The sequence below is a fragment of the Ptiloglossa arizonensis genome, chromosome 3 (assembly GCF_051014685.1).
Source record: "Ptiloglossa arizonensis isolate GNS036 chromosome 3, iyPtiAriz1_principal, whole genome shotgun sequence".
NCBI lineage: Eukaryota > Metazoa > Arthropoda > Insecta > Hymenoptera > Colletidae > Ptiloglossa > Ptiloglossa arizonensis.
In genome coordinates this window covers 14525983-14545648 of record NC_135050.1, presented here as the reverse complement: position 1 = coordinate 14545648, position 19666 = coordinate 14525983, and the positions used below count along the sequence as shown (strand labels likewise).

The 19666-nt window shown below is 40.6% G+C and overlaps 1 protein-coding gene across 1 annotated transcript in view; it reads left to right on the top strand.

Annotated features, from left to right (window-relative positions):
• The window catches only part of Pde9 (phosphodiesterase 9), a 190588-nt gene that overhangs the window by 104507 nt on the left and 66415 nt on the right, over positions 1-19666 (top strand). The window contains exons 3-4 of the mRNA XM_076308050.1: positions 4625-4867; positions 10538-10768. Coding sequence (XP_076164165.1) covers positions 10636-10768 — 133 coding nt within the window. The 5' untranslated portion in view covers positions 4625-4867; positions 10538-10635. The remainder of the gene's footprint in view (positions 1-4624; positions 4868-10537; positions 10769-19666) is intronic.

Genomic DNA, 19666 nt, shown 5'->3' with positions numbered 1-19666 from the left:
CTTTGTCGAGAGTGTACACCGAATTTACGAAGTTGCGCAACAGTTCTCGCCGATGCGGTGTTCGCGCGTCATCGTCTCCGTTTGCAACCCTTTACGGACTCGAAGGGAGAAACTGGAACTTGAACTTGGCATTGGACGAATCTTCCGAATCGGAAACAACGCGATGAGCTTAGAATCGAGCGAATTTTCGCTACGGTATCCCTGGACCGTGGCACGAGCCTAACTTTGGAATTTCGAACCAAGGAGTACACGTTGGAAGCATTCGAGTTTCGAACGCTCGTGAACCGTCGTACCTCGGAGTCCGATGGTTCTTGAACTTGCAATTCCATGGAATCTCGATGGACTTGTTCCCAAGCACGTCGGAATGTCGAGCATTTTCGTGAACAACGACACTGGAAATTCCACGAACCCTTGAACGATTACTCGGTTCGTTGAGACACGATGAACCCTTCCAAATGGAAGGAAGGGAAGAATTTATCGGGAATTTATACACTCGGTAAAACGAACGAGCCGAAAACAAATTCGAGATTTTGATTCTGTAAACTGCAACGCTGAAATTCCACGAACGATTCCTTGGCTCGTTGAAAAGAAACGAATTAAATTTGGAAAGACAGGAACAATATACATTTATGTACTTATCGTGGGTTCATTGGGAAGAAATGAACCAAACTTGGAGAGAGAGGGGAAGACTATCGAGAATTTATACATTTGGTAAAGTAAACGAATCGAAAGAGATTTGATTCTTTTGAACACCAACTTTGAAATTCCACGAACGACTTCTCGCTTCATTGAAGAGAAATGAAGTAAATTTGAAAAAAAAAGGTGAACGATAGATAGATATTTATACACTTGTGTCAGTAACGCGATGTAAATGAGCTCAAGTACGAAATATCTCTCTTTCGTAAACTTCGACGAAATTCCACGAACGATTCCCCCAAACTTGGAAAGAAAGGAATAATATATATATATATATATATATATATATATATATATATATATATATATTTATATACTTGCGTTGATATCGCAATATAAACGAGCCCAAGTATCCGGTATCTCGTTTTCGTAAAGCCCACCGTTGAAATTCCACGAACGATTTCTCGGTTCATTGGGAAAAAACGAACGAAACACTGGTCGCAAAAAGGAGAAATATCAGGAATTTATATGCTAGGTACCGGTAAAATAAATAAATAAATAAGCCGGTGTATTCGAGACCTCGTGTTACTTTCGCCGAATGTCCACCGTCTGTCCGGAGACCTAGCGAGGAGTTTCAAAGCGGAATATAACTTAACGAGAACGTCATAAATATACGTGGACGCTCGTACATCTTTGTCGACTGACGCAAGACGTTGTTTGAGGTCATGGGTTAAGGGTGAGACACGGTATGCCGGAGCTTTTAATTTCCGCCGGCGACCTTGGGCAAAGAAATCGTAAATTTCCTCTACCCGTGTCTCGGTTGGGCGTGGCACTCCTGAAAGGTAAGAAGAAATGGATTAAGAAGAAGTCCAGCGTCGTTCGTTTCTCTCGATTTACCAAGGGAATTCCACGAAGTTCTCGAAATCTCGTTAATTTTCCTCCCGATCTGAGATCTTCCTTGTATTCGTATTCACCAACGAATCGAACGATAAGAAACGATTCAATTTCGATAAAGTTCATCGCTCGTACACCGATAAGGAAATTCTAGGTAAACGCGACCGATCGCGTCTCTCTCCTTTCTTCGAAATAATAATTTGTCAATTCGGTGTACACCGCGTCGTTTCACCCAGCTTTCGCGAATTATCGATCCGATTACCGCGAACATTCTATGAAATATAATTCCCATTTAACGCGCATGAAATATTACCCGTGTCGCTCTTCGCGCAATTTATACTACTGTTCCAGAAAATTTTGAAACAGACGTTAAGTTACTTTACGCAGAGAAAATTACGTAAAAACTACCACCGTTCGTTCGATAATTGGATCTGTTCTACAATTTATTATCAAAGTCTTTCAAGTGACCTCGATGAACCTTAACTGGTTTATTATCGATGCGTGCAAAGTAACCTCGATGAGCCTTGAGAAACCGTAGTCCGAGTCAAGTATCTACAAGTTCTTCCATAACCTCTTTGTTATTTAAAATTCATCGATCTCGTCACGTGGGCCGTTCCGACGAATAGCAACGTGACGTTCGAGAGGTTTTTCGTTGTTCGTAAATTGGCTCGGTTGTCTCGAACCGGTGCTCGGCGCGTTTCGAGCTCGTTACGGTTTCGCACCCCGTGTCGGTCGCGCGAAGTACGTTCACGGTTCACGGTTCGCGGTTCACGGTTTTTGCAACTCGGGGGTCTGGGTGTTTCTCGAATTCTTCGACAGCACGGTACTTTGCATACGCCAGCGAGAAAGTTCAGCCGGCCGGCCGGCCGGAACCCTGTAATCAATTCCGTTCTCGCTCGACAGTCCGAAGTAGTAAATATTATTTATTTTTTTCTCGCCGCGAACGCCCCGCTGTCAGCCAAACGTTGGCGCGGCCAGGGCGTATACTTAGGCGAAATTTCAACTCGGTGGAGCCCCCGGTACCCCGCCATTTTCCAAACGAAATTATCGCGAGATATCGCGGGCCCCACGATTCATAATCAGTACTCCGCGAGTTTCTCGTTTCCTCGCGTTCTAGCCACGGAGTCTGCGAGGCTCGGTTATTTCGCGGCCAGTACGAAAATTAAATTGCTAATATTCCGCGAACGAGGAACGGGAATTGAAGAGTCCTTTGACGCAACAGGCAGATACGTCATTAAACGACGCTGCCTCGTTCTTTGATCATTTCGCGGATCAAGAAGGAGGAAATTGAAATCGTTACTCTCGCAGACCCACGGCGAACGAACAGCTGATAATACCGAGACTGATTGTACTTTCGGTATTGTGCGATATAAATTCTTTCTGCGAGAGTTCGACGTGAATTATTATTTATTTATTACGCAAGGGTAAGGGTCGTTGTACATTATTTTAATATAATGTACGCGTGACTCAAGTGTGGGAAAAGTTTCGTAAATGAAAAATAAGCGCGAAATAGATCGATAGTCGAGCGATCGGTAGTCGAGAGAATAGAACGAGTGACGATACAATTAACGATTCAAAGCATTCCGTAAACGATGCTCAAACACAGCGACAGAGCAGAAAGAGGTCAATAAGATCAGCGATTGTATTAGAACACTCCATTCTGGAGTTTATTGAATTTTTTATGTAAATTACAAAATTATTAAATACAATTTAGTAGATCGATACGAGAATAGGAGCCAATAGAAGTTTTCATTTAATTTAACAGAAGTACCTCGCGTTTGATCGTACTCGGTGATATTTCTGCATTTCGCAACGGAGGATCGAAAGATTTGCATGAAATTTTCTGTCGAAAATAAGATAAAGTGCTCCGACGTTATGGAAATGACGAAGAAACGTGGGTGTACGGATATGACATCGAAACGAAGGCTCGGTCGTTTCAATGGAAGCTCTCGAGTGAGTCACGACCGATAAAAGTACGTCAAGTTCGATCGAATGTTAAAGTTCTCCCGACGGTTTTCTTTCATCGCCGTGGTATTCTCGTTTCATGAATTTTTACCACCAGGTCGATGTCAATATCGTTTGTTTCCTTCTTACGTCGATCGCGCGAAACAATTTGCAAAAAATGGCCAGACTCGTGGATAAAAGAACTCGTGGAAACAGCATCGCGATAATGCATCACCTCGCGCATCGTTGCTTCTTCGAGAATTTTTTTTACCAAAAATACCACGGTTGTGACAACTTCCGTGCTCGATACGACATTCGTGACCATTTTCTGTCCTCGAAAATGAAAAGAGCCACGAAAAGACAACGTTTCGTGGGACCATCGACGAAACGAAACGAAAACCGCAGAGGAAACCGGAAAATGCATTCTAGAAATGTTTCGAAGAATAGTAAAAACGTTCGCAGAAGTACATTATACCCCACGGGTACTATTTTAAAAGATGTAGTGTAAATTTAGACGAATAAACGGATGTAATTACAAACAAACCGGAGAACTGCACGAACGTTTCGATCGTGCCTCGTGTATTATTTTATTTTCAATTTTCTTGTTATCGTACTCATCGCAACAGAAGACTCGAATCAAGGCCAGAAACTCTAAAATTAATTTTCCACCGTATAAGTCGTATCTTGTATATTATTTTCTTTTCACTTTTGTTACAATGCACACTCCGCATCGTAGACTCGAATCCAGATTGAAAACTCTAAAATCGATTTTCCATCGTGACGATCGCATCTCGTGTTTCGTTCAATACACTTTTCTTATTGTTCACTTCGTATTACATTCGTCGACACAGAGAACTCGAATCAAAGTTTTATCGTGCACTTCGTGTTATATTCGTCGACGTAGAGAACTCGAATCGAAGTTCAAAACTCTGAAATTGATTTTCTATCGTCTGTTATATTCCGTGCACAATTCTGTAAGAAACCTCCGTCGAACTGTACCGTATTCAAAAATATTATCTGTCACGTGATATCGTATTACCCGGCGCACAGAGCGGCGCGATAAATCGATCTCGAAGCGGCGAAGCGAAAACGGGGCAGGATAATCGAATCGATGTTGAACTTAGCGGAACAATTTTCGTTCGACTTTCAGAATGGACAATGAAGGAACGCAGCGCGAGCTGGTAGTAGACGAGCGGTCGTCCTCTCGCTTGGTGCCACGACGATCGTCGACGGGATCCTGCAACGTTCGATCATTCACCCTGCAGGTGTTGCGCACGGCAGGCACGAGGTCGACAGGTGCAATAATCGGGGGTGACCCGGTTGCTGCCGCCGGGGCGGCGATGCGACGATGAGCTCGCCGAGGATACTGCTATCCCTCTACACCCGACCAGAGGTTAGTAACGACATCACCTACTCCACGAGTGCTTAATGGTCTTATTACGAGCCAATTAACGTTTCACGTTTTCGACCATTTCTTGTCCCGGGTCCTCCACGGAAAGTGAGTACACCGAAATCGGAAATAGAAATGTGTGGAAGTATGAAGTAGAATCACGGAAACGCGCGAACCACCGTACCTCGGTTATTCCAAATATCGTGTCTACGTACGGTTGGTGTTTCAAGAATGTCGATTAGAGTAATAGGGTAAAAACGCTCGACACCGATGTCGGTGAATGTAATTGTTGATCGAGTGAGTACATTGAAATCGAAGCATAGTAACGCGTTAGAACAAACGTAGAATCGCGGAAATATCTACACAGATCGAATGTATCGAGTAGAAAGTTTGTTCACAGTGGTGTTCGAAGATTGATTTTATTACACAAGTAAGATTTTCCATTCAAAATTAAGGGAATAGAGTAATAACACTGGACACCAATGTAGATGTAATGTTTGAATTGTACAGAGTGGGTCGAGAATCGTGGGAAAAACGAGGAAACGTCGTGTAACATTTTCTTATGCGGTGCTTCGTTTTCGAGACAATCGATTTTGAAGTTTGTTCGACCACGTGAACGATTAATATACGATCTGGTTATCGTATTATATATTTCATTGTCGGTTGTGTCTGTCAAAAAAGTTTCAATCTTGATGAATCTGTTCCTTGAAGAGAACTTGTCGACAAAATTTCGATCTCGGTTTATCCATTTCCGAAGAGAACTTGTTAAAAGAGTTTCTTTTATATCGAGTATCTTGGTATATTTATTTTTGAAAGAGAACTCGTCGACAAAAAATTCGAGTCAGGTCTATGTCGAGTATGGGTCAGATTAGATTCGTAACAAGACTATTCAACATTTACGGTCTACTCTAGCATGAAATCTTATTATTACTTATTTCAATGGAAATTGGTACTTTGAGTCCACCCTGTTCCTGTCGTTTTAGTTGCTCTCGTCCTTTCTTCGTATTACTCGCACAGATCCTATTCCTCATTCGTTCTCGCTGTTTTTCACTCTCTTTCGCGTTTCTACCGGTTTTCGTTATTGTCCTCGACGTACTCAGAGACGAACGAACCAAAAATGGAGCACTCAATTCCTGAAACACTTAATTTTCCTCGAAATTGCCATTGGGTCCCAATCCTGCAACCACATAAGAAGCGATACCGGTACCAAAACGTTTATATACAAAAAAAGTTACACATAAGTATGTAAATGGTGTATTTGAACTACTGTTATTCGAATCTAACTTCAAATCTACGATGAAGTAACGAATACCGTACAAACAACAATTTCGATAATAAAATAAGTTGGACCAGGTGAGAATCCTTTTTGGAAAATATTTTTATTTGAAAAAATCTTGAAAAATAAAGAATTAGACAGCACGTGGACCACTTGGAAATATTGGAATAACGATTTTATTCCTGTTCGTAATACAGTTAAAAGAAATTGTAAATTAATCGGAATGCGACGTTACACGATTGTGAAGAATTGTCAGGTGTCAGCGAACGCATCGACGAACCTGTTTAATTTAAAACTATCGTCAATATAATTTCTACGTACTCTATTTTTCCTCGCCAACATTTCGTTTCGTTTCTCCTCTGCATTCAGATTTATAACGCGTCCAAACACGAAAAGCGTACAGATACCAAACGTAACCAAAATGCATGCAATTACTTAAAATGAATCGATATTATCATACTAATCCGCGAGATACATTTTACATACAGTTTCCACCTGTTGTCCGTATTAGCATAGGAATTAACGCGTCTAATCCGCCGTTCAGCGGTAACACTTTTCTAAGATTTAACGCGTACGAGCGAAAACGTATAATTCGACGATTGTAAAATAAAATAGAATTTTTTGCGCATTTAATACCTCGATGAACAGCGAATGTCCTTCATTTTTCCGTGAATCTTCGTTAAATTCCGTACAATGTTTTCTCTGGTTAATACACTTATCGGTCCGACGTTCTATAGAACTATGTTTTATCTTTCGACGTTTATTTTCCACTCTTCTTCATCTTAATTACAGAACTTCGAACGCGACTCGGGGAATGGGTACGCGTACATGCGCAAGATCTCGAAGCGAACTCGCAGGGAGCCTTACTTCTGTATTTATATAAATTTATGTTTCGTAGTTTACGTCTCTAGCTTCCTCTCGCGTATTCTTAATTGGAGCGTAAATTGGATTTGAGCGTGGCATAACGTAAATTGTTGTTTAGCGTGAAAAGAGTTATTAAAAAACTTTCAGCTTAGATGCGCGCGAGAATAAGTTAGACGTGGAATATAGTACAGTAGGGTAACAAACTATGGCCAATCGTTTGGAATTGGATAGCTAAAGTAACGAGGAGCGTACTAGACATTCTTTGAAAAGAGTCACCGAATGGAATTCCGTAAAAAATTATGGCAATTACGGGATTGGCTGGAAATATTGAAAGCTATAAATACTAGATCAGATAGTTCGGTTTGGTTAGGGGTTGGATACGAATTGCCCTCAATCTCTCTTCTGTGGATATTAATAATACCTCGGACTACTGTATGCGTGCTACGGAGGCAATTAAGAGTAATAATTCTTAATAGAACGTGTTCGCGTACCCCTTCGTTTCGTTCCCCGTTATCATTGATAGAGACTTCAGAATCCAGGTGTAACCCCTCATTATTATTTGCTATAAAAAAGTATTAATGTAATTCCAGACACACGATGTTCGTCTCGATAACGTTTCATTCTATAATTGCTCGTGTAGTATAAATCTCTCGACCTATTAACAATTCGTAATTTAATTATTTTGCACATCATTTATTAAACGAATACATATTCTCACAAGTTTTTCCGTTTTTATACTCTATTCGAGGCGTACTGAGAATTATTTACTATTTAACTTTGTTCTATTCCCATAAGTTTCACAAGTATTATTAATTTTATTTCTAATAAAGAAATACAAATTTTATTCGTTTAAAAATAATTTCTCATTATTCGTTTATCGTTCTACGTTACGTATTATTGAAGATCTGCTTGAAATTTAATATCCATTTATTTTTCCTGTATCTTACGATCGTAAAAACGAAGGAGCTTCTTACCAATAATGACAATTTTATTGCAACATTTCAACGTGTATTCCTTCATATATCGGAAATTCGATTTATTCCTACGAGTTTCCAGTTGTTTGTATCGCTATTATGGGCAACAAATAAATTCATCGCGGGCAATATCGATTATCAGGTTTCGCTACGTTGTTGCAAGTGGGGACCCGAAGAGAGATGGATTGAATTCTCAAGTTCCATCGATCTCTCTTTACGTAGATCTTCCACAACCGAAACTTAAACTACGGGAAGATGGATGGAACTGAGCTCCATCGATCTCTTATCGCATGGATCTTACAATTTAGAACTTAAACTGCTAATCTAAGTAGATGGATGAAATCGAGTTTCATCGATCTCCTTGTTTAAAACAAAATTACCGAAGTGTCTAACATACGTTCTATCGGAGAATATTAGTAAAATATAGGAAAATATAACACGTATCGTGGATACGATAACAAATCCATACCGATTCGCATTCTATCGAGTATCATTGTCCCTTCTATCTTCCTACTTGATCAGGTTCCACTGTACATTTACATTTCAATTCGTAGAAGTTCTTGGAATTTGACGTCATTTCGAAGAATCCGCGGAGTAAGAATACCTCCTCGCGTATCATATACTCCTGATACCAAAGTTCCAAAATCGACGAAAAATTTTTGGCGAAGGTATAGAAATTCATTTGAAACTCCCGCAAAATCGTAACTCGCGGAAATTCTTGGAATTTGACGTCATTTCGAAGAATCCGCGGAGTAAGAATACCTCTTCGCGTATCATATGCTCCTGATACCAAAGTTCCCGAATCGATGAAAAATTTTAGCAAAAGTACAGAAATAAATTCGAATCTGCCGCGAAATCGCAATTCGCGGAAATTCTTGGAATTTGACGTCATTTCGAAGAATCCGCGGAATAAGAATACCTCTTCGGGTATCATGTGCTCCTGATACCAAAGTTTCCAAATCGAACATTTCCTAAAATTTTTGTCCGATTTTCAGGGTTTGGTGTCAGGAGAACACGATCGCCGAGGGGTTATTCATTTTTCGTGGATGTTTGACAATGATATAATTTGCAAGAAATTCCTTAAGCTAAATTTGTAAGTTTGTCCCTTTGGCTTATAATTCAGGATCACATAGAGGTATTAGGGGCATGGTAGGGAAAGGAAAAAAGCTACTCGTGATTTACTTAATGAATTTATTGAAATGCATCGGAGTTACATTCATATTGTTACATTTGACAAAATTGTTTTGTACCAAAGTATTCGATCGTTTCTTATACATTAATTAAATATTCTAAATTCGCAGCCAATTAGCTCGGTACTACCCGCGACGAGGAATTGTTTCTCGTCGCGAATAGTACCGATTACCGGGTCTCACCACGTGGAGGTTGCTGCGAGTGGAGACCCGGAGGGAAATAGATGGAACAAAGTTCCATCGATCTACCTCGTTTAGTTCTGCCAAGCAATTACATTGTCGGACAAAATGTGGCAAAATTGGGAAGGAGGCGACGCAAACCGTGGAGTTGGTCCTACTAGGTCGGTTCGGGAAGAAGTGGCCGATACTGCCGAAAGGAGCACCCCATTTCTTCGCGCCATGAGCCACGACTTACGAAGGATTACAGAAGAGAGGGTCCTCTCCTGCGATCGGTGACTTCCACAGAGACAGAGGTAAAACCTCCCTCTGTGTTCGTAACATCTTCTTCTAGAAGCGTGACGCAACAGAAGAAACGGCGATCGACTGTTCGGTCCAGCTACACGGCCGGTCACTTGCTTATGCAACGAGCAGAGGTGACCGATCTGGGAAACGAGGAAGCGAGCAAAATTAAGCTAAAAATTCGATAATTGCTTGGCAGAGTACAGATGTTCGAACATGGTGGCATTAAAACTAACTTGGTCTAAGCTTAAAAGTAAATTGAAGATCCCACAGTGGCTGTGTTGAGAGAGACCTCTTCATGAAAAAAAAAGAAAAAAATTAGAGAATGGTCGCCAGTACTGTCCACCGCCTATCAGCGGTCAGCACTGGTTACCAAGGGGTCAATCGATATCCATGGTAGTCCGTGGAGGGTCCAGGTGTCCAAGAGGTAGACACGTCCGTCCACCTCGGCGGTCCCCGGGGGAATGAAGTTTTCGGCAACCGGTGGCTTTATATATACCCCCCACAAGGTTACTTAACGTTACTTCGACCGCTTTTTTTTTTTATCTAACCGAATATTTCAACAAATTAATGTCTCTCCAGTCATTATTTACACCAGAATATTCTTAATAATTGTTTAAACTACGGTCCAATGACGATCGTTATTAATTATGACAAATAAAACGTCGAGATATTGCGAAATCTGAGAAAGCGAACGATTTCTGTGAATGTTCGTACCACCGCGCGATTGTTATTAACGTTACGCCTCCGTGGCACTCAAAGGGTTAAGTCGACGGTCCTCCTGAAGCTTGTCCTCGCTCCGATCCACGAACCTTGAGCTTTCATTTCGTGTAGCCCCGAAATTGTTCTCTTTTAATCTTCAATTTTATAAGGACCGTGTGAACGAGATCCTGATGAATTTCTTTCGCAGCCCCGAGTAGTAGCAAGGCCGGGTCGCCTCGCAAGCTGTCGCAAGGTCGAGTACAGAGGAGCGGAAGCCGGTTCAAGGCCGAAATTATTCGCCTGGCCATGGACCTCGAGGCGAGGAACGGAACCGGCGGGAACGACGACGAGGAATACACGAATATTTACTTCATCGTTGGCGATCGCAGGGAGACGGCCACCTACAAAGCGGATCAGGTCACGGATATGGAGCTTAAGGGCAAGTCCACTTAATTAATTGATCCGTTAATAGAACTCGGGTGGCAGTTTGTCAAAATGTAGTTGTAGATGTCGGGGAACAGTTGCTTTTTATTGGCGGGCATTAATGTTACGTAACGTTGCTGGCCAACTGGTACGATAGACCGTAACCGGTAGGTAATTGATTGTAATAATTTTCATAAATTCAACGCGGAAGTGGCCGGTACGAACGAAACGCCCGCAACGCATCTTCTCGTTGAACTTGACGCGACGATACGGAATAAGACTTTCCGTGCAACAATGTTTATCGATCGATAAAATAATAATAGAGACACTCGACGTACACGCGCAATACTGATAATAATGAATTCGAGGGAAAATGTTTGGATCTTCCCCAATAGAGAAGATATTTCGTACGTACGTGTATGCGTCGGAGGGAAGAAGAAATTTCTCTTCCTCGACAAGAGAAATAGATCGATACACCGAGGATGACCCAAAAGCAGGGTCGAAACGTTTATACGTTATTAGTATTGTACGAATATAGCGTGCCAGTGTCGGCTGTCTGTATTATTATTCTATTTGTCTCGATATTCGTTAATTTGGGAAAACGTAACGGTAAGAAAACTTCGTGGATGGAGAAACGGTACTTCGGTTTTATCGCAGGTAAGTTTCTTGAATATGTATCATCGTGGTAACTTCACTGTTCACGGAAGATTTGCACGCGCAATATTCTTCTTTGTACGCGCTTTGTTTAATTTAATACAATAAGAGTGTACAGTACGTAGAATTGAAACGAGATAAATAAATCGTCACTCGATTTTACGAGTCGTCTTCGTCGCGATATTATTTACTGGAAAATAAATATACCGAGAAAAATCTATCAGAGAGTCGAGGAGGATACCAAATGAAAAATGATCACTGATGGGATGGATAATTTTTCAATACGTTGAATTTTAATTTCCATCGAAATGAAACGGAATGCAACGTCTTTGGGGCTCGTTCGAGGACAATTATCCGGTTCTCTGGGTCGCAAGTATATTTAGTATTTTTCTTCGATTTGCCAACCGGTAAAGTTCGATGAATATTAAGCTAACGACGATACGAAGTCTTATAAGATGAAATGTATCGGTGCTTCGCGACTGAAAAACATCACGGAGCGACGGTGGTGTTCGTTCGTAACCAAAAGAATATAAATCAACGCGACGAACGTTTCCACGAGCAGAATGGATCCCTGCTATCGAAAGTATCTCGAAGTGGAGAACCATTTCACCGAGAGTTTGATAGCCATCGGTTTGCTCGCCGATTGGATCTTTTCGTCGGAGCCCGACGACAGCTATTGAGGCACTCGTCCTCTCGATAAAGATTGAGATTGCTCGAATGCCCGATGCAGCTCCGGGAACATTCGATATTCGTTGGATCCACTCAATTATCGATCAGCATTTCCAGTCAATAAACCCGAGCAATCTTCGACGAAATCCTTCCCTTAACGCCCGTCCTTTGTCCCCGTGAACGATACGAAAGGGTCCACAAGCACTACCGAAATTATGTTTGCACATCCTTCGAACCGTGACCTATCGACCGGATGTGGTCTTCCAAAAAGACGTCCGAGTAAACATAGATTTATGTTCGCACAGCTGTTCGAGACGATACAAGCAAACCGAAATTTTCAAACTGTCGAGAATACCGGTGACGTGCGTCAAACGTGCATTTCCTTGAATTTTTCTTCCTCCACGTTTCGTATTTCCTCGCAAAGGATGAACAGTGAAACATTGTAAACGTATTACGTGTGTGCAGAGATCGTTTCGTTTCGAATTGTTCTTAAGATCACGTTAAACGAAGTATTCGAAGTCAAGGCATCGAAGGAGCATAGAATTCTTTGGTATGAATATTTAAAGTGTTCGCAAGTTTAAGATCGCTTTTGTTTCGTTTGCATAGAGTTTTCCAATAAGAACGATAGAACTTCGAATCGAAATGAAATGAAAGTCACGAAAGATAATCCGGTGCTTGTTGTTTTATTTCCAAGTAAGTATTATATATTCGATGAAATTTTATCCGAATTTTATTCGCGGAATCGACAAATTTGGATTCTCGACAGTATTATCTTCCCATACGGTAGGAATATTCTCTTCGTTTCTCGCATTACGTTGACCTAGTTGATACACGTTGAAACGAGTCGATCGACAACCACAATTCGAATTTTTCCACTGAACGACGAATTGCAAGTTGGTCGCTCCCGTGCACGAAACTTTCTTCGAACGAACTAGAATTTCGATGGTAAATTTTAGTAACTCGATAATCTATAAAGCATTACCCAATACGAATCGATATATATATATATATATTCGATAAAAGAATATAACCGTTGTAAAAATATCTTGTAACGCTTCTGTTGTTCTTATTGTAAAATCCTACAGAATGATTAGGTTATTCGGAAAGTCATTTTCCAAAATGGAGAATATACAATTCAATCAAATGTTTACACGCTCTAAAAAAGTCGTGCTTAATTTTCACCGAAAAAAAAAGAAACGAAATTATTTTCCAAACAATGCAGTATAATTTACATAAAAAAAAAAACCGCTAGAGATCAATTAGCAAATTATCGACCATCTTAAAATTTGCTCAATTTCATCGGCGATATCGATTTCACCGCGTACTTTTTCAAATTGGCGTTTATTTTAAACAGACGAAACATTTCCCGGAATTTTATTACGATCGAGGTTCTAAAAGCCTATTAGTCGCTCGTGGCAAGCCATCGCGCCCGAAGGGATAATCTTCCCTGGTCCTCGTTAAGAATGCATTCTCTTTGTGGAAGAAGTTCGGAGACCGGTAAGAAAATCGAAGTAAAGAAACTCGTTTCGACGGTTAATCGAAATTACCGAGTTCTCCGTGGCAATGTTCGGGAGTCGCGCGTATAAACGGCTTCGTTAACCTCGCCGGATTTCCTTGGCTCTGCGAGTCCGCCTTAACGCGGATGCTCGCGTAAAGGTAAACGGTTCGTGACAACCGCCAGCAGCATGTTTCATTTCCTATTTGCTGAATTATGAACATTAGCTCGAGACCCGACGATGCACCGGTGTCGATTTTCTGCTTGTTTGCTCGTTACCGCCTTGATCTGCTTAATCCGCGTTCAAAGCGATACAGCACCTCGGCGTTTAGAGCTTGAACGCAATAATAGTGCCAACTAACGTCAGCTGCAAACCGCTTCGCTTTCTACCTGACAATTCTCCGCTTGCCCGATCATTACCGCTCCGATTTACCGAGATTACGTTCAAGTCGTTTCGAGTTTAACACGATCAATTACTACGATTGTAATTACGAATTACAATTTGGTTGTTTCATTTTTTTCTTTTTATTTTCAACGGAGAACTGTTCGTTTGAACAAAGAAAACGGAGTTGCAACCGGGTACACGGATGTATATATAATACTTTGCGATGGATTATCACGTTTGACTACAATTGCGATTTTAATCGACGAATGTGATCGCTAATTACAGTCACGGTACATCGTAACTGACAAATACTCAATAAAACTGTAGTGATTGTTTCTACTCGCTATCATTGCAACGGGAATTACCAAATGCAATTTCTAATTGTCGTAGGTACAATTGTAATTGTCGTGTGTAATTACTGCTGAACGCGATTACGATGCGAATGGTCAAATGTGATCGTCGATTCGATTCGTTGAAATTGCTATTGTATTTGTTGAATGTAATCGTTACACATTACAATTGCAATTTTAATTACCAAATGCAATTGTCACTCGTTCTAATCACAATTGTGATTGCTAATGTCTGTAGTTGCAATTGTAATTGTCAAACGTAATTTCAAAACAATTGCAATTGTGTAACTGTCAACGGAATTTCAAAACGATTACAATTATTTAATAATAGAGCGATAATAAAGTCGTATATAAATGTAGATCCGCATCTTTCTTATACACATATAACATGTGTACAATCGTTAATATAAAAAAATTGTACCGCAATCTATGGATTGAAAGTAGGTTCAGAATCAACAGTTTCAGTTTCTCATTACAATAAACTTAAATACATTAATTCTTTTCGTTCTACAAGTCTGATATTTAATATCATTATTCCGGAATCGTATTTAGTTCCTTACTTTAACATCGATTAAACGATGCTTCTCGCGTACGACTGTCGCTGTGCTGATCTACTTAAATTCGAAAATAATCCACGGCAATTAGAATTAAATACAACACGTTCCTGATCGTTCCCAAAATTACCATCATCGGTTACTAATTTTCAATAACGAGGAGGGACGTCATCTTAGATCGATTTTTTCTATCAACCTTTCGTCGATCAATTTTCTCTCGCGAATCTTCTTTTTTCAACGCAAAATTAAATCGATTTGAAAGACAAACGCACAATATTTCCTCCTTCCACGAAAATCTGATCGTACGAATAAATAATACGAGTCAGAGATGTCGGATTTCTCAAGAAATCGATTTTTTTCTACTCGATTCTTTAGCAAATCAATTTCCCAATTTTGGAAGCCGTATCGATCCGAAAAATCTATCTTTTCAGGAGAAAAATCGGCATTCCCGGTCTCGAGTCCTTCGAGCGAGTTTTCTCAGTGTCCGACCATCGCCGGATCGATCTACTTAAGCCGCGTCGGACTCGTCGTGTATTGTTTCCGCGCTCCTCGGCTCCTCGAGTTAACAAATTAATCGTAACGTCGTTAATTAGTTACGATTCGTCGTTTATACAAAACCGGTTGGCACGTAATTACCGCATTATGAATATGAGACCTGAATTTGTGTCAAAGTTCATCGCGTAATTAGGCTGATAATGGAATTACAATTTGCGCGGGGCTTGTTGTCGGCCAGTTCACGGGAAATTGCTTTACCGCAAATGTCGTTACGAGGAATTCGCGACATTGCAAAGGCATCGTGCGAAACAAAGTGGATCTCGCGTCAGTGTCGCGGGCCTTTGTGCGTCGCTTCCGGATCGCTTCTTTTCGTTGCTTGCGCATCAGCGGTCCTGGAACTCGCGTCAGTCAATCCGGAGTGGAGACTGCTGAAAGGAAAACTCTTTATCGATTTCCTTCTTGTTGCATTCCGTGCGGAATTTTTGGAAATGTCTCCCCTTTGAAGACACCCGCGAGCACGATCGATCGATAAATTCCTCTCGTGAGTATTTCGAGATTGCAATTTACGGAGATAGGGGGAGAAAGCAATTTCGCAGTAGAAAAATGACAGCATCTACGCCGAGAAAATGACTCGAGATGCGTGGTCACGGGAGTTCGAAAACGAATCTTACTTCGATAATGTCAAATGCACCGTGAACGGGACCGACGATGAAATTCAATCTTTCGATGCAACTCGTCGTTCGAAAACGTTGCCATCTCCGAGACTTGTTCTTCGTTTCTGTCGCGAACATTCGTTTCGAAGAACCATCGATCATTTTTCAGAACCGTTCGTTTCCAAACTTGGAGATTACTTTCGTATAAGAACGATTCGTTCAATTCTCCCAATGTTCCACCGTTTGTTTACACTCTCCGCGTTACCCTTTCGTTGCATCCACCTTTCGAGTCCTTTCACGCTGTATTTATAGACGTTATCTTCCATCCGTAAATAATGGGTGGTTCAGAAATATTGTGACAAGTTCTTTAACGGTGTCTCCGAGTGATCCGTGTAAATATACCAACATCGAGACACCGTTGTTGCAACGAACCCCATCGAAGCGAACATTGTGTACGCGTCACGTAAATTGATAGGGATTCGAAAATCAACTCTTTCTGCGCGATAACGTGTCCATTGTGTCGGTTGTCGGCCGGTTTCGTTTCACGTTTTATTACGGTTTACTGATTTATTACCGTTGCTGCTGTTCGCGTTATTGCATTACGGTCTGATTATTGCGGAGAGGTGGTTATAGGAAAAACCTGATGTTTTTCATGCCTGCGCGAGCCACAATGAAGAGATGTGCCGAGTTATGTATTCAGATGGGTGGAAATATTCAGACGAGTGGAAATATTCAGATGGGTGGACGTATGACACATCTCCTATGATAAATAAGAGTATTTTTATTTCGATGAGTGATACGCGTATGCAAAGCTCGTGCCGTATATTTCTGAATATCCTGCTCATCAATGTCAATATAACAGAGATCTCGGAATAAAGGTCTCCTGTAAATATAACTCCTCCTCTTTGTTTGCCACGAGATACTCTTCCTTCCCCATCGCGTAGAATCACTCTTCGCAGAGGAAACCGAAGACGAAAGTAATAAATACCAGCGTTCGTTCGATTTAATTTTTCCTATCGAATTACCGTCAGTCCAAATCCAATATAAGCATTATTATATTTTCTAACTTCTTTTCTATTTCAATACTTTCATCATTGTCCCCGTCATATCTCTCAACGATTTTCAAACTACAATTTTATCGACATATAGTAATCTTGAGTTTTATTCTCGGGGATGCAAGTAACAAATATCAACGTTCACCGAGTTTCTATTTTTCCTCCTGAATTAGCATTATCGGTCTAATCAATTTTGAGCATTATTTTCTAATTTCTTTCCTATTTAAATATTTTCATCGCATCTATTATCTCTCTCTTAACGGTTTACAATTGTACTACAAAGAATTGCTCGTTTAATACGTTTAAGAATTCGTTGTCTATTCATTGCATCGACAAACGTAATCTTTAGTATTTTTTAGGAAATTTGCAAATCACGAGCACCGTTACAATAAAATCCACCCACGTTACTTTCAGCCTCTTTCTAACTTATTTCATTAAATGGAACAAATTTCGAACGTTGATTATTTTTTACGTATCGATGCCGGTCATTCTTCATAGATAGAGTCGTAAAATCACGAAAGTGTGGTGCAGCTTCGGTCACGGAGGCTGAATATACTTTTGATTGCAAAGTTAATCGAGTCTCGAACATATTTGCGCGATACTTTTTTTTATTTCAGCGCAATAACGGGCGCCGTGTAAAAAATTGCCTCATTGAACGCGTGCAATCTCTGTTAATGCACCGGGCCATTCAATACGCTGCAAACGGGTCACGAGTTCCCCCGTGTTTCGTAAACTGAACGTTCGTGTCTCGTTTCCGCGTTAGTGGATCGCTCATTGTTGTCGTTGTTCGGTGACCGCTTGCAACATAAAAAGGGACTCGGTGAAAAAGCACGAACAGAAGCGAAACGTCCAACTGGAATGAAAATCAGTCGCGTAGTAAATATAATTTGCGCGGAAAATGGGAATAATGAATCCCGGTACGCGTTCGCAGCCCGCCAATCATGAAAGTAACGATTGGTCCGATTCGTCATTACGTGTACGGTTAGCATCGATACGTATCAATGCCTGGGCATTGTGTTAGGGTATCGAACGTGTATCGAAGTTGCCATTGGGAAAATATACTTGTTAATGTCTCTCGTGGTATCGATACGATTCGAATATCGAGTACCATCGAGACAACTCGGAATAAATCATTATCAGATTGAAAAGCAATACTTTCGTATGAATTTTGCCTGGATTAATGTTGCCGTTGTTTACGCGAAACGGAGTCAATTTGGTGCTGGAACACCGGGGAAAATAATTCCATTTTCGACACTCGCTACAAAGATAAATATGAAGTACAATGCAAACGATAATCATAGGTATTACTTTACAAAGTATGAAATTAGCTTTCTTTACGAATTCGTTATTTTGGCACGATTATCGTATTTGTTGCGTTTTTCCCTGTAAATTTCAAAGGCACGATCGATTACTGCAGAAAGATCGTTATATTTTAACTTTAAAAAGTTACTCAATATATCTAACGTTCAGACTGATCGTTTAGTGTTATTTATCGCTTCAGTTTAGTTATTCCATTTAGTTGTTTGTTTAATTCTCACGAAATCGACTTTCCTTCATTTCTCGCGAGTTGTGAATTTTATTTAAAAGGTATCAAATTCGCTGTCATCGAAAGGATTCGAATCCTTCCTTAGAGTAGCTCGATACGAGAATTTTTCAATTTCAAATGGAAATGTATCCGTACGTTTCTCGTTCTCGTCGTTGCCCGAAACGATTAAAGTTAAAAATAACTTTGGTTCTCAAGAATTCGAGAAAATCCCTTTTATCTGAGCGACTTTTTCCTCCTCTGGGTTCAATTCGGTCAAAATCCGCGTAATCGCGATCTCATTCTCATTTCGATGAAAGCGTCTTGGCCCGTCGGTTGTCGTCTGTATTATTATTTTATTTGTCTCCTGCAAAGACAAAACTTTCCCTACTGGCAGGTACAATACACCATAGAATTCTTTAATGTTATTACGCAAACATTGTATTTCAATATCAATACTTATTCTCAGTGAGATGAGATTGATGTTTGCTCCATGTATGATGAAGAAACATTGCAGGAAACTTACTGTCCATACGCAAATATTTATGTATATCATTTCGTTGTTACCTCTATCAGTATATTACTGCTTTTATTATCAAGCGTTAAGCACCGAGTTTGTTCACATTTACTATGTTCCAGTTATGATGCAATAATTGCCAAAAGATTTTCTGATACCAGTACCGGACATTTATAAAATACTTTACAGAAAATCATAGTATTCTTATAGAATATTTGTCCACTGTATCGTCCATAGTGCGAACGTTATGATAGAGAATCTTGTTCGAGCGAGCAGTCTAGTGTACTATAACAGAACGAAAGAGCAAGTGGCGAGTAACAACCAAAGATAAAAGTCTTGTGTACACCATTTGCGTGATGCGTAGCTGCGTGAATTATTTTTCTATTCTGTTCAAATATATCACCGTGATTGTTAAGTAATTGAATTTCTCCCATTCTACGGATAGTCTCGGGGCTTGGTAGGTCGTCGCATCGTTTCTCGCGTTCCGTTTCTTTAATGGCGAGCATTCGCGAACACCTCGTCCGTCTGTCCCGGAACTCGTTGCCTCGACCGCGCATTAGACTGG